General features: G+C 55.2%; 2 protein-coding genes across 3 annotated transcripts; one reads left to right on the forward strand and one right to left on the reverse strand.

Moving 5' to 3' along the window:
- Window positions 1–290: 290 nt before the first annotated feature.
- On the reverse strand, window positions 291–2,092 carry TSSK3 (testis specific serine kinase 3). Its single transcript, XM_041766551.1, has 2 exons — window positions 1,713–2,092; window positions 291–952 (listed from the first exon to the last, which is right to left on the reverse strand). The coding sequence occupies exons 1-2, from the start codon at window positions 1,855–1,857 to the stop codon at window positions 291–293; spliced, it is 807 nt and encodes a 268-aa protein (XP_041622485.1). The 5' UTR covers window positions 1,858–2,092.
- FAM229A (family with sequence similarity 229 member A) lies at window positions 292–3,253 on the forward strand. 2 transcript variants are annotated; one of them, XM_041766549.1, is made up of 3 exons: window positions 292–472; window positions 2,098–2,785; window positions 2,991–3,253. In XM_041766549.1, exons 1-3 carry the CDS (start codon window positions 454–456, stop codon window positions 3,091–3,093), a joined length of 810 nt encoding a protein of 269 aa, XP_041622483.1. In that variant the 5' UTR covers window positions 292–453; the 3' UTR covers window positions 3,094–3,253. The 2 variants fall into 2 exon arrangements, with proteins under 2 accessions (XP_041622483.1, XP_041622484.1); XM_041766550.1 differs by lacking the exon at window positions 292–472 and having other exon boundaries at window positions 2,269–2,552; window positions 2,639–2,785.
- The last annotated feature ends 12,337 nt before the right edge of the window (window positions 3,254–15,590 follow it).

Genomic DNA, 15,590 nt, shown 5'->3' on the forward strand with positions numbered 1-15,590 from the left:
TGAGTGAAACACCTGTGTGAAAATCACTTGTTAGCTCTAATAAAAGGGAAGTCTGAATGAGGCCCTCTGGTTGCATGAAGATCTTTAAAGGGAAAGAGAAGTAAGGCTCGGGAGGGCATAGGTAAGTTATAGGATAGAAGTAAACTTAATATATATATTATATATATAGGTATATATATATATATATGTAGGATAGAAGTAAACTTAAATATATATCACCATTTTAGAAGCAGGTTTTTGGGTTTGCTTTCTCTCCCTGTTTTATTGGGGAGGACTTGCCATTGCTTTTATCAAGTGCTTGCTAGCCATGGATGGCAACTAACTTCTTCAATTGAAGGCCGGAGGATCATATCTGGTTCCAGGAGCCGCTTGAGCAGGTCCTGGCATTCGGCCGAGATGCCCAGATGAGTAGGGAAGGACACCCCCTTCTGCTGCTGCCACAGCATCTTGGGAATGTCTGTGTCGTCAAAAGGTAGGCTGGCACAGAGCATGACATACAGGACCACGCCCATGCTCCAGACGTCCCCCTTCTTGCTATCATGGGGAATACCCTGCAGCACCTCAGGGGCGGCATAGGCTGTGCTGCCACAGAAGGTCTGGCTCAGCTCTCGGCGTGACTTGGGCAACACCTTAGCAAAGCCAAAGTCTGTCAGCTTCAGATTGAAGCCCTGCAACAAGGCGTTCTCACACTTGAGGTCCCGGTGGGCCACACCACAGCCATGGCAGTAGCGGATGGCCTCGACCATCTGACGGAAGAGGGCCTTGGCCCGGCTCTCGGGCAGCGGCCCCCCATTCAGCACACAGTCAAAGACATCCCCTCCCTCAGCCAGCTCCATCACCAGGTAGATTTTCCCATCAGCAGACTCCAGCATCTCATACACCCGGATGATGTTCTTGTGGTCCAGGGTGCGGACAATCTGGAGCTCCCGAGGCAGGAATCTCTGGATAAATTCTGAGGAGACAAGGGAAAAAAAGATAGGATGTCAAGTCCAGAAAGGGATAACTCTTCACTCCTGTCTCCTGCCTTCCAGCTTCTGTCTGTCTGGGTCTTGTGCCCTGGTTCCCATTAACAGTCTTAAATGTCTAGCTGCTTGGATGTTGCAAAGAACATTCACTACTGTTATTTTTATAGTTAATATAGTATTCAGGAGGAACTACTCCCTGCCACCCTAAGGGACTGTGAGCAACCTGTGAGATACCACGGATATCAAAGTGCTTTGGGGATTTTTAGACAAAACCACTGAATCTGTTATGAGGCCTGATTTGCCCACAGCATAGTGAGCCAGCTCCTCACACCCCTGCCTCCTACCCACAGTTCTTCCCATGAGCCCTGTCTCCCTTTTTCCCATTTTTGCCTGCCTTGGCAGCAGCACCTGCCCTCTGCCAGCCTAGACTGTAGCCTCTGTGCCCACTTCTGTCCCTCTCCCGGAATAGGGCAGATCCAGCAGGCTGGGGTTCTGCCTCTGATGACCCTTTGCCTCCTGCCACTTTAATCTTGGGTTTTAGACTCAGCTCTTGGGTTTTAAACAGCTCTTTGTGCTGTTTCTAGACTCCCAGCATCCTTCTGTTCCCCCGCTGACCTACCCCAGAGCCACAAACTCTTGCAGTCCTTGGCTCCAGACTAAGGGGAGTTAGGGAATGATCCTTTCCGCTGCGGAAGTGCCCGCCCCCCTCAACCAGCCCTCCCTTCCCCCAAAGGGGCCCCAGCTCACCTTCTGGCCCTCCCATCTTGTCTATAATTTTAATTGCCACTTTTCTTTGGTGTTTTTTGGAAAATGCTTCTTTGACTTTTGAGTAGGTCCCTTCCCCAATGGTCTTGCCCAGCTGGTACCCATTGGAGAGCAGAAAGTCCTCCATGCTGTCTAGCGCCTCCTTCCTTCCTATCACCCTCTCAGCTCATGCTGCCTCTGTGAGGCAGCTCTACTCCACCATCGCCCTTGGCCTGCTCCTTTTCCCCCCAAGGACTTCATCCGCAGCTGCCCCCAGCGCTAGAACATTCTCCGTCTGGACACAGCAGCCACGGGTGGTGGGGAGGGAGAGGGCCAGACATTTTAAAACTCCGGCCCAATTGTGATGTAAATGCTGTGTGACCCTTAGCCAAAATGGGCAGTGCCCTTACCTGCCCTCACCACCACCACCAGCAAACCCAGCACGGGTTAAGTCGCCGCCGCGCCGGGTCCGGAGCCAGGCAGGGAGTCCGCCCGGGGGCGCCCGGGGCGTCTGCGCGCCGCCCGGAGGACGCGCTCCTTTTCGTGGACCCCGGCCCCGCGGCTGCCGGGGCTCTGCCCGAACCCAGCGCCAGGGGCCATGGCAAGAGCCCTCCGGCCCCGGCTCGCGGCCGCGCTGAGTGCCACGGCCGGGGGCTCCCGGCGAGAGAAACGGGCTCTGTGAGGTCAGCGCGCCACGGCCCGGGTCACAATGCAGCCGCCCCTCGACGCCCGGGCCGTGGCGCGCCGCAGACACCTGCCCGGCTCCGCCTGGACCCGAGCGTCCTCCCGCGCCCAGGGTCGGGCAACTGCTTCCCGCCCGGGACCGGCCTCGGCCTCCGGCAGGTGAGCAACGCCCCGGGGAGCGGGCGCGGGCGCGGGCAGGGGGCGCCCGGAGGCCCGGGAGCGCCTGACCGCCACTCCCCGCGCAGAGCGCCCCCGGGCCCGGACATGAGTGCCCAGGAGCCCCCGCAGGGTCGGAGATTCCCCATTGAGGCCGGAGACTCCCCTGGCCTTGCCGCCGCCCCCGAGTCCCAGGACAGCCCGGAGCCGGTAGCCACGGAGCACAACCCGGTCAGGTGAGGCCGGCGCCGCCCCCCCCCCAGCCCCTGCTGCCGCTCCGGCCCCCTGGGGCGTCCCTGCCGTGGGGGCCCCGGGACGCCTGCGTCCGCTTCCCCCGCCCAGAACCCCGTCCCCGCGTCCCCGCGTCAGGGCTCCGGGGGGCAGGGCGGGTGCACTTTCCCCCGCGTTCCCAACAGCAGGGGCCGGCCCTGCTTTCCCCAGGCCGCTTCGACGCTGCCCGGGCTGCCACTGCCTGACGCTGCTGCATGTGCCCATCGACGTCTACCTGGCCATGGGCGGGAGCCCCCGGGCCCGCGCCACCTGAGTGCGCCTGCGCACGGCGGCTCCGCGGGAGCCGGGCGAGGACGGGGCCACCGCGGGCCACCATGCTGAGGTCGCGCGCGCCGAGCACGAGACAATGATGCACATTTTAAAATAAAAGAATGATGCACATTTTAATAAAGCACAGCATAAACTGTTCTTTCCACTCCGGGCTGGCCGTGTATGTCTATCCCGTCGATTGGCCTGCAAGCTGCCGGCCCGCCGTCCTCGCGGGGACCCAACCCTAGAGTCCCACGCTCCCAGTGGGCGCCAGCCCCTCCCCCCATTTCTTCCGGGTCCTGACCTCTTGCAGGGCAACCTTTCCCCTGCCCTCATCCTTCGCCTCATCCCTCTTGGTTTTCCAGGGAAATTCGCACAGCTGTGCTGGACTCTGGTGGTCCGGAGAGGCTCTGGCCTGGAGGCGTTGGACAGACAACTTAGAATAAAGAGAATAGCCACCCACAACAGGCCTGTTTAATGCTCCCGAGATGGAGTTAGATTTTGTTACCTGCTGTTCTGTGACCCCAGGCACCTCTGGCTTTGTTGGAGGGATTAGCGGCCTCCCAGGCCTTCTAGAGCCTTGATTTCTCCTGGGAGTGGTAGGACTAAAAGAAGATTGGGGAAAAAAAACCTTGATTTCTCATTCCTTTTTTTTTTTTTTTTTTAGATTTTATTTATTCAGGAGAGACACAGAGAGAGAGAGAGAGAGAGAGAGAGGCAGACACAGGCAGAGGGAGAAGCAGGCTCCATGCAGGAAGCCCGACATGGGACTCGATCCCAGGTCTCCAGGATCACACCCTGGGCTGAAGGCAGTGCTAAACCGCTGAGCCACCCAGGCTGCCCCTCATTCCTATTTTATATAGAGTTGAGGGAACTGAGGCTTGAGAGACTTGCCCAGGTTCCCCCAGATGATAGTTGAGAGTCTAGCACACTCATCAGTGTCCTCAGACTTAATACTCTAAAATCTATCCATGAGCCAAGGCTGCCTGGAAGTATAGCATTTAGCTGAACAAGTATTTCCACTTTTCAATTTTGCTTTAATGAGCTTGTATTATTTTAATATTAGAAAAAAGTATATGTACCAGTATATACCAAAAGTATATGACCCAGAGGTCAGCTCAGTCTCCTGTTCCCTGAAATCTAAATACAGATGACTTAACACCCCTAAGCCACGTGGGGTAGAACTCCCAGCCCTCCCTAGAATACTTCAGAATCCCAGTCACCCCAAAGGACCACCATTCTCAACTTCCCAAAGGACCATCATTCTCAACTGCCGTACAATTCTCTCCCAGGCAGTTCCCAAATGTAGGAGACTTATTAAAAGAGTAGAGGATGTCACTATATTGTACATCTGAAACTAATATTACACCATGTTAACTGGAATTTAAGTTAAAACTTTAAAAAAGTAAAAATTTAAAAATACACTAAAAAAAAAAAAAGATATTTGCCAAAAAAAGGGTCTACTTCGAAGTGAGGACTTTAGACTTGACCATCTGGTGCCTGGTCCTTCAAACGTCCTAGTTCTTGAAAGCTCTCCTATGCCTCCCTCTCCCTTTTACCCATCAGGAGAATACCTGGCTTCAGGCCACAATGCTGGCTTCTTTCTCCTCTTTACTCCTCTCTTTCTCCACCCTTAATTCCTAGAGAGCCCCTAGGGTTCTCATTTCACTCCATTAAGTAGAGTAATCCGGCTGTTTCTATTCCCACTGAACTGCATCCAGGCAGGCCCTACTCAGCAGAACCCACCCCACTACCCCACAGAAAAGGGCCTTCTTCCCTGCAAACAGTAACCTCCCTTCTTAGAAGACCACTGTTAAGTTTAGAGAGAGAAAAAATATCGGCCTCTGTACTGATAAGGTATCTCCTTTGTAAGCAACTAAAGTTGGCTTATGCCAAAAAGGAATTGGTCGTCTCAAGTGGCTGGGAAGGATATAAGCTTTCCAGATACATAAAGGAACATTAAAGGAATAAGTTAGGAACTAGGGTGGTCGCTGGGCCCACCAAGACTGCCCATCTGTCCATGATTATCTGCTCTGGGCAGTGATCATAGCTGAGGCAGTTTGAAGATCTGCTCGTGGAAGGAAGAGGTGCTTTCTCCCTGTCTCAGTTTACCTGACCTTGGCAAGGGCAGCAATTGGCCCTTCATAAGTGGCATGCGAAGTCTTTTGGCCAATTACTGTAGTCAGGGAAATGTGAGACTGTAACTGATCCAGCTGGACCAGCAGAACCTACCCTTGAGGTAGAAGCCTGGCCAGGTGATTGACAGCATCACCAGAAAATAATGGGCAGTGATGGAGAAAAAACATTCCAGGAGCAGAGATAGCTTATGTCAACACTGGGTATACCTGGGAGGAAAAGAAGCCTGGGCAGAGAGAGAGAGAGGCAGGAGCCAGGGTAACAACTCTATTCCATGTAAATGGAGATCCTTGGACAGTGTGACCAGGAGTCAGGCCACTGGGTTCTAGTTTGGGCCCTGGTGCTGCCTCAGTCGATACAAGCCCACCAGCCAGGCCTGTGCAGGGCACTGGGAATTCAGCGGAAAATGTGAAGGACACAGACATTGGCCTTCATGGAACTCATACAGCCTAGCAGGCCAGAGACCTCACTCAAGCAAATCCCTTCTTCACTGATTTAAAAAAAAAAAGAAAAAAGGGGGGCCACCTGGCTGGCTTGCTCAGTTGGAGGAGAGTGAGACTCTTGATGTCAGGTAAGTTCAAGCCCGACACTGAGTTTAGAGCTTACATACATACACACATATTAATTTTACAAAGAGGGAGAGGGCACCTGGGTGACTCAGTCTGTTGAACTGGGTGTCTGACTCTTGGTTTTGGCTCAGGTCATGATCTCTGGTTGTGAGATCAAGCCCCACATCGGGCTCCATGCTTCCCCTCCACCCCACCCTACTGCTCACTCTCTCTCTCTCTCTCTCATTCTCGCTAAAATAAATAAAAATCTTAAAAAAGGGAAAGAAAAGACAAGACTTACTGCCAGCCCTCCCCCATATGCGTGGGTAACCAGTAACGCAAAGATTTCAGACACACACCTTGCCTAGATGGGTCAGACCCTGGGGCTAGTTAGCTCCACCAGGTGGAGAGCACCTCGTGGGGGCAAAGCCCTGGAGACTGGAAAGTGGAGGCAAGTTCCAGGAAGTCTGTTCAGTCACCTTCTGCCAACACCTCCCTCTCTGGGCTGCACCGGGTACTGAGAACCCAGGCTTGACTCTCACAGATCCCTGGCCCTCCGAGAGCTCAGAATTCAGGGGATCTGGGGATGAGTTAACAAAAGAAAAGCTGGACCAAGGAGGCCTTGAATTTGAGCTTTGTTCTCTAGGAGACAGGGAACATGACAGACCCCAACTCAAGCTACTTTGCTCTCTTATTTTTTCTTTCCTTTTCCATCTTATTCTCTGTTTCTTCCTTCCCTACCCCCCACAGAAAAGTCACTGGCCTCAACTCTGGTCTGAGATTTGAGTCCTGTCTCTGCCATTCACTGGCTATGCAAACTTGGACTAGTTACTTCGCCTCTCTGAGTCTCCATTTCCAAATCTGTAAAATGGGGTTAATGACGCCTGCAGGAGGCTTTCGTGCCTGTACAGCACCAGGTAGGAGTCTCTGGCACAGCCAGCACTTAAGCAAGAGAAGCTGCTGCTCCTACCTCTGACGTCAAGGGGCAGTAGAGAGCCAGCCAGTCGCGAGCCCTGGGCCTGGGTGATGCCCAGCCTTGGAGCGGGTTGGGGAATCCCTCTCGCCTCCCTCTGCCAACTTCCCAGCAGTTCTGCTCCTGAGCCTAGGAACTTGGCTGGGGGGCATTTCCAGGGAAATCCCCAGGTCGGAAAGGAAGAGCTGCCTCCCTCACCCTCGAAGATAAGGTGGTCCCCAGACCCCAAGGCAGGACCCCCAGATCCCAAGCTGATTCTCTAGGCCCACGGAATAGGGATAGACCTGGAGAAAGGGGCATACTCAAATCACGGCTTCCCCTGACTTGCCTCTCAGACACCTTATTAGCTAGCCCCTCCCTAAAGGACCCCCTTTTAGAAGGAGGGGGCGAAGTACAGATGGACCCCCCGGGTTACCATGGAGATGGCAGGGAAAAGGTTGCTGTATCGTCATGGCAACAATTGACGTCAGTACTACCCTTTCCTGTTGCCTGATATGAGGGGGGGCAGCCACCCCAACCACAAGCAAATACCCCACAAAGCCTCCTTTCCTTACTGAGCCAATCAACCAGAGGGTCGACGAGCTTAATATAGCACAAGTTAAAAGCAGTCTCTGATGTCAGTCAAACCCTGTTCAAATCCTCGTTCTGCCTGTCTTAGCTGTGGGAATTTTAGCAAGTTCCTTAAGCCCTGGAAGTCTCATCTTCCAATGGGGATAAATCAGCTACCTGCCTCCAGGGTGAGTGTGAGGACCGCATGGGATCGTGCAGGTCATGGGCACTGGGCCAGCTCACAGGAGATGCACACTGACATTAGGGACTGTTGGGTCCTGGGGATCCATCAGTGGATGTGGCCCTTCAGATACAGACTCATAGCCCCCCAAGAACATAGAACTAAGCTCCCAAGTTTGAGCATCTTAGAATGGGGGGGGGGGCATCTCAAGGTGGAGCCAGAAACAGTGGAATTTCCAGACTCTGAGGAAACCCCAGATGCCACTTTCCCTGAAACCCCGTCACATCCGGACTCTGACCCAACTTCCCCTTCTGCTCCCTCTGCCTCCTCCTAGGCCTTCTCAGCAGTCTTCATGGGCCTCCATCTGCTCTTCTATGGAAAAGGATGGAGGAAAGCCCACAGGTAGACATCAGGCAGCCAGACACTGAGTAGGTTGGACGCCCCAGGTATAGGGGCATCCCAGTGCCCGCTGGCATCTCCCCACCCATCTTCAGGCATGGGGCCACCAAAAAAGTTCTCATTGCCTGTCTCTGCCCTCACTTCTGTCCAGGCTACAGCAGTGCATTCTGCTCCAGTTCCCCCTCCACCTCCCTGAATCAGGGGCCCATCATTGCCCAAGCAAGCCCCTAACCTGACTCCCTGTTTCCTTCCTGGCTTGATGCCTCCCACCAGTTATTTATCAAGATCACAAACCCAGGGCAGCCCAGGTGGCTCAGCGGTTTAAGCATTGTCTTCAGCCCAGGGTGTGATCCTGGAGACCCAGGATCGAGTCCCATGTTGGGCTCCCTGCATGGGGCCTGCTTCTCCCTCTGCCTGTGTCTCTGGCTCTGTGTGTGTGTGTCTCTCATGAATAAATAAATAGAATCTTTAAAAAAAGAAAAATAAAGATCACAAACCCAGCCATACCATTTTCCTATTTAAGACTCATCAGTGGTTTCTTTACATCATTTATCCAGCGGCACCAGACACCCCTAAATGATTCACATCACATTCTTCCACCTGCTTTTCCAGGCATGCTGTTCCTTCTGCCCAGAACAGCCTCCCTCCCAAGCCCACTTACCCTTCAGGTCTCTACCAATTGACACAGGTCCTCTGACCACCTGTGCTTCCCCTCTCGTAGCACCTTCTTGTTCCACTGTGTGCCCAGTGATCCCTGATGCATGTCTGCCTTCCCCCTTACCCTGTGGACTCACTGAGGGCACGGGCTGTGTCATGTTCATCCTGACATCCCAGGGGCCTAGATAGAATGGCAGGGCTCAGGAGTTGGTAGAGTGTCTGCAAATTAGACTAGCTAGTGACTGTGTGATAGGTCCACAGAGGAGCAGCCGCAGTGCTGCGAGGAGAAGGAACCAGCAGAGCCAGCGAGGAGGTCCAGAATGGTTCCCCTAAGGACAATGCAGCTGAGGCAAGGAAGAGGGGAGGAAATGTCCCTGGCACTGGGGTTTGTAGGTGCCAAGGGTGCTCTTGGTGCTAAAGACACTGTGCAGAGGGGCAAACTCATGTTTTGGAAAGACAACCCTGGCTGCTTTGCGGGAATAGACCACGTAAGGGATAGAGAGTGGCAGCAGGGAACCACGGCAGGAGGCTGCTGCAGCCCCCTTGGGTGAAAGGTGAGGGGCCTTGGACCAGGCATGCATTAGCAGTGGGAATGGACAGAAGCTATGGGATTTTCTAAATGTCCTGGGGTAGCTCAGTTAAGCGTCTGCCTCTAGTTCAGGTCATGATTTCAGGGTCCTGGGATTGAGCCCCTGTCGGCTCCCTGTCCAGCAGGGACCCTGCTTTCCCCTCTCCCTCTGCCCCTCATCCTGCTCAGGCTCTCTCTCATTCTCTCTCAAATAAATATATGAATAAATGAATGAATGAATAAATGAACGAATGAATCTTTAAAAAAATAAAATGTCCTGGAGAGGACAGGATTTCATAGCTGCTTGAATATGAAACGACAGAGAAGAGCCTACAACAAAACCCAGATTTTTGGTTCTGGCAGCTGAGAAAATGGCCAAGCTAGGGAACATGGGAGGAAGGGCAGGTGTGGGGCATGTTTCCTCCGAGGTGGGACATCCGGGGAGGGAGGGGTGAGGAGACAGGTATAGGGCAGAGAAGACCGACCAGGGCTGAAAGAGAGAAGTGAGTCTCTGACAGAGGTAGACACCCAAGGCAAGGGAACCAATGAGATTTCCTTGGGACATGATTAGGCAGTGAGCAAAGGATGAGAAATTTGCCATATGGCAGCAACCACTAAGATGGCAAGGAAATCAAGAGTGCACAGTGTCCAGAAAAACAAGGACACAAAAGTATTTCACGTGGGAGGGAGTATTTGTATGAAAGTCAGCCACTGCTAAAGGGTCAAGTCAGATAAAGACTCACGACCATCCCTGGGATTTAGCAAGGAGGAGGTCAGTGGTGACCTTGACGAGCAGAGCTGTTCCTGTGGAATGGTGGGGGAGGAAGCCAGATTGCAGGGGCTGAGTGAGGAAGTGGAAACAGCGTGTGTACACAACTCTTTCAAGAATGTTGGCTGTGAAGGGGAGCTGGAGAAGGACATGGGGTTGAAGGAGGCTTTCTTCTTTTTCAAAGATAGGAAAGACTAGAGCCTGTTTGTTTGCTGCTGGGAAGGAGCCATCAGGGAGGGAGAGGTTGGATGGAGATAGAGAAAAGAGGAAGGGATGAGGGGAGGGAGAGTCCCTAAGGAGGGGAAAACAGGAGATTAAATCCCCAAATATGGCTGCAAAATTGGGGGACAAGTCAGGGCCTGTAGTAGGCCCTGGGGGCTCGGAACAGCTGCCCACTCTCCCCAGCAGCCAGTGTGAGTCACTGGGGGGGAAATAGCCCAAACTGGCAGTGTGGGAAAGAGAGCTGGGCCAGCACGTTCCACTGGATCCCCAGGGGGTCGGGGAGCAGGGCCCAGCCTGGGCTCTGAGCCCTGAACCCCATGCTCTGATCAGAACAAGGGCACCTCTGTAGGGGTGGGCAGAGCAGTATGAAGCCTGGGTTTTACTTTTGGCTTCTCTCTGCCACTCTCTGAACCTGTTTCCCCTTCTCCCAAGAGGGTGTTAGACCAGATCAAGGGCTTCTAACTTTTTCTTTGTTGGGGGTGGTGAGGAGGGTTTGCTGTCAGGGATCCTTTCTAAACTCTTCCCAGAAATATATATGTATTTGGAACTTTGAGACAGTCTAGGGGGTCCTGGATCCCCAGAAGTTCATTCATAGAATGTCTCCAGATGAGAACTACTGAACTAGAGGTGGCTGAGGGGCCTTCTGCCTCTAACGTTTGAAAGTGCCCTGGAGCAAGGGGCAAAGCTCTTGAAAGGGCCTTGGGAGGCAGAGGTGGGGGATCCTAAGCCTGGGAGCAGACCCGCCTTTGGAGGTGTGGGTCCTGCCTGAGGATGCCATCGGGTCGGCCTGTAAGCAGAGGCTGGCGCCCCGGGGTGGGATGGGGAAAGTCCATCTAGCCTGCAGCTGATCTTGCTGCCCGTCCTTGGTCCTGGGGGCAGGGGGGGAGTAGGGAGTGTCTCAGGAGACCTTGGAAATCCGGGGCCTGGCCGCCTCCCACCAAGGCGGCGGGTGAAGTCCGACCACCGCCCAGACCCACCCGCCCACCCGCCCGACGGGCTGGTGCCGCCCCCGCCCCGCTGCGCCCGCTGATGCCTCCTGCTAAAAACGGGCGTCCCGGGGGGAGTATGGGCTTTCAGGCCTCCCCTCCACCGCGGCGGGTATTTAGGAGGCCGAGGCCGGCCGGGCGGGCCGACGCCATGCTCTTCACCGAGACTGCCCACTTCGTGGTGAATTTTCTTCTGTCCCGGTGAGGGGGCCCCGGGGAGGGCGCCGGCGGGACAAAGGGCCTCCAGCAGCGGGGGGAGGAGGCGCCGGCCGAGCACCCCGACGCGGTCCTCCAGGCCCTCCGGTGCCCCGGCCCACAGGGCCTCCGACGCAGGCCGGGCCCGCCCGCGGAGCTCGGGGTGACGGCTGCCGCGTCTCCCCCGCAGGCGGCCCCGGGCCCCGCCCCCACACCGCCTGGACCAGGAGCTGTGTTTCTGGGGCTGCCGCGGCCCGGCCCTGCCGGCGCCCGCCTCCCGCCGCAGCCTGGGCGACTACTGGCTGAGCCCGCAGCGCCGCCGCCCGCCGGGCGCCGCCTGGCGCTGGCCGACGCGCAACCTGCTGCTGCTGCCGGGGGCCACCGGCCTGGCGGACGTGCCCTCGGCGCGCTGGCCCAGCTGCTACGGCGCGCGCCCGCGCCTCACGTGAGCGCGCGGGGCGGGGGCGGGGGCGGGGCGGGGGCGGGGCCTGAGGCGCAGGGCCGGTCAGGGGTTGGGTAGCCCCGGCCTGACGGGGCCTGGGAGCGGGAGCAGGGGGCGGAACCCGGCGGGGAGGGCGGGGCGCCGCTGAGAGCGGAGGGGAGGGGCGGGGCCAGGCGGAATGGGCGTCGCCGGGGGGCGGAGCCTTGCTCCCACCCTGTCTGCCCGACTTTCCCCCCCTCCAGGTGGAAGCACCGATGGCAGAATATTAACTACCAATTCCTGGGCAAGAGGAAGAGGCATCTAACTCCCCTGCGCCCGTGAGAGCCGGTGAGGGGCGGGGCCAAAGGAGGGTGCGGCCGGCGGGGCTGGGCGGGGTTCCGAGGGCGGGGCCTGGCGGAGGTGGGCGGGGCCTGGCGGCGGTGGGCGGGGCAGGGCGAGGCGCCAACGTCTGCGGAGCTTCCCCAGCCGCTGCCTCCCGGGCTCCGGGACCTGGAGGGGACGGGCCGTCGGACTCTGCGGCATTACTCATCCCTTCCTTTCTCTGACCACCACACTTTTTACAAGATTGACAGATTGGACTATATTAAAATTTCTGTTCATCAGAAGGCACCTAAAAAAGTAAAATAGAGGGGTGCCTGGCGAGCTCTGTCGGTAGAGTATGCAACTTTTGATCTCAGGGTCCTGAATTTGAGCCCCCCGTTGACCATAGAAATTACTTTAAAATAATAATAATAATAGGGCGCCTGGGTGGGTCGGTTGGTGAAGCCTCTGCCTTCCGCTCAGGTGGTGCTGGGATGGAGCCCTGCATCGGGTTCCTTGCTTAGCCGGGAGCCTGCGTGTCCCTTGCCCCACCTGCCCTACCTGCCCCGCCTTGTGTTCTCTCTCTCTCACTGTCTCTCGCTCTCTCAAACAAATAAATCAAAATCTTAAAAATAAAAAATTATAATAAAGTATAATAGAGTTCCAAACAAAGCTCCTGCCTAGCAACCCAGCTGAATGACCTGAGAGAAAGGAAGCCCTGGTGGCCTTGAGGGCACAGTACTGACAGTCACCCTCTGTGCATCTCTGAATGTCTGCCTCTGCCTCTGAGCATGGCTGTGTTTCTCTGGGTGTGCATCTATCTCTGATCTCTATGTCCGTTTATTTATTCAATGATTACTTATCAAGGATCAAGGGCCTGTTTTCGTTTATGCTAGGTTTATACTCTGAGTGATTGAGCTGACATTGAGTTCCCTGCCCTCATGGGGCTTGCATTCTGGTTAGAGAAACAATAAAAAGAAGGGATAAACAATGCCCTGGGTTTGAGAAGAACAAGGTGGGCCAGGTGCTGCTTTATATGGAGAGAGCAGGGAATCTGTCTTGTCTAGAACAATACCTGACTCATAATCGAGGCTCAGTAAATGTTGCATGAATGAATGGTTTGGTTAGGCCCTGTCTGAGGAGGGAACTCAATCAAGGCTTGAAGGATGAAGGGTCAGCCACTCCAGACCCTGGAAAGAGTGTTCTGAGTGGAGGGAACAGCACAGGACTAGTTGCCTCCGGTTGTCTGCCCTGTTGTATCCCTGTTGCCGGCTCTGTTTGTTGTCTCTGTGATCTTGGGAATCCTAAGGCACGTTTAAACAGGGCCCCTCCAGGGTCTCTGGAAGTGAGGTCACTACTGAGCTGATTCACCCCCTGGCCTGCTCTGGCCTAACTAGCCTGGCCCGGCCATTCCCCTGGAAGCCAACCCTCCCCCCAGCGGCCTCAGTCCCATGACCTCTGGCTCCTTCCCGGGCTAGCATCCTGTAGCTGGCAGGAAGGCCTTCATGCTCCCTAACCACAGTCCTTCCTCTCACTCTGCCTTGCAGGCAGAGGAGTCCTGCCTGGACAGAGAGGCCCAGGAAAGACCTGACAGAGTGGGAGGCATAACCCCCCTGCCGCCCCCGCACCGCCCCCTGCACCTGGGAGGGGCAGAGCAATCACTCATCTTCAAAGCTTCTGCTACATGTATTTTGTCATTCAGTCCTTCAGCGCCCATTTCATAGACAGAAACTCAGGCAGGCCCAGAGAACAGAAGGGGGCAGAACTGGGACCCAAGCACAAGTCTCCTGACGAAATAGTAATAATCGTGACAACAGATATTTATTGCCCATTTACTCTCTGCCGGGTACTGTGCTAAAATTTTGCGTGCATTTTCTTTTTAAAAATTTTTATTTATTCATGAGAGACACACAGAGAGAGAGGCAGACACAGGCAGAGGGAGAAGCAGGCTCCACCCAAGGAGCCCGATGTGGGACTCGATCCCGGGACTCCAGGATTACTCCCTGGGCTGAAGGCAGCGCTAAACCACTGAGCCATCCAGGGATTCCCTGCATTTTCTTTTTTAAGATTTATCATAAACCGGGGATCCCTGGGCGGCTCAGTGGTTTAGCGCCTGCCTTTGGCCCAGGGTGTGATGCTGGAGTCCTGGGATCGAGTCCCACGTCAGGCTCCCTGCATGGAACCTGCTTCTCCCTCTGCCTGTCTCTCTCTCTCTCTCTCTCTCTCTCTTTCTCATGAATAAATAAATAAAATCTTAAAAAAAAAAAAGATGTATCATAAACCTACTCAAGGTGGCTACCACAGTTATTTCTTTTCCCCTCAGAGAACACTGAGGCTCAGAGCCATTATGCAACTTGCCCAGGGACACCTAGCTAGTTGGTGGCAGAGCTGCGTGTGACCCCAGGCAGTGCTGGATGCCCAGTGACACACCCGCCGCCTCAGGGTTCCAGGGGATGTCATGGAGGTCTGTTTTCCAGGGATTTCAGGAGCCGGGCTTCAGGTTCATCACATGACGTCCCGAGGCTGACTCGTGCCAAGGCAGGACAAGCAGGAAGATGTCCTGGGAGCCCTGCAAAATCCTGTATCCCTCTCTGTGGGGGAAGATTCTCTACCTTTGCCCTCCTCCCTGGGATCTCCATGTTTCTGCCTCTTTACTGCCCAAATAAAGCAGTTTTCACCTCTCTGGCTCTCTCTACTTTGGGGGTGATCCTTTCAATTCTCCCCATTCACACCCTCTGAGATAGACTGAACCCGCAGGGCTAGGGGTCGGTGGCATCTTCTGCTGTCACTCTTGACCCTTCCACTGCCCTCATCGAGCCCTTTCAATGGGAGAGAATGGATGAACCAGACCTGGCTCCTGCTCTCCAGACTCTCACAGTATCACAGCAGGAGAAAAACAGAGACATATGCCAGTTCAGTAAAGTGCCACAGCAGGTGACATTAGTTTTTGGGGGGCACAGTGAGTCCCCTGGTGGGCCAGGAAAGACTTCAGGGGGGGGTTCCTTGAGCTAAATCTTAATGGTTACGCAGGCACTGGGTAGGCACGTAGAGGGAATAGCACTCCAGGCCGACTGGGCAGCAGTCATTTACGGGCAGAAATGGTCATCCTGCCGAGGGAATCGTGAGACTGGCAGTCCAGGGCCTCTGCCTGAAGTGAGGCTAACTGAGCCTGGCGCTTCAAAGACCTTGACTGCTAAAACAAGGAGTTGGACGTTCTCCAGGAGGAGATGGGGAACCGTGGACAGGTTTAAAGCAAGGGAGAGACATGGTCCCTTCATGGCATCTCCAGGCCTAGAGCCCTCCCCGTGTTTTCAGGGACCATGCTGGTGGGCAATGAGTAGCCTCTGGCGGTCAACCAAAGTCCAAGGCCTCAGGGCACCTGTCCCTATGCTCCCCCTTACACACTCTGCCAGCGTCTACCCGGGACTGAGACCAGGAGTGGATCCTGTCCAAGCCTCCCTGCAAAGGTCTGACAGAGGGTGCTAATGGCTGGAGGATGGAGTCTTTGGGCTCTTACCTTAACTCATCCACTCAGTGGTCAACAGCAGCCCCCTTCTGCATCCCATGAGACCCACG

Source organism: Vulpes lagopus, chromosome 8, assembly GCF_018345385.1.
Source record: "Vulpes lagopus strain Blue_001 chromosome 8, ASM1834538v1, whole genome shotgun sequence".
NCBI classification, from domain to species: domain Eukaryota; kingdom Metazoa; phylum Chordata; class Mammalia; order Carnivora; family Canidae; genus Vulpes; species Vulpes lagopus.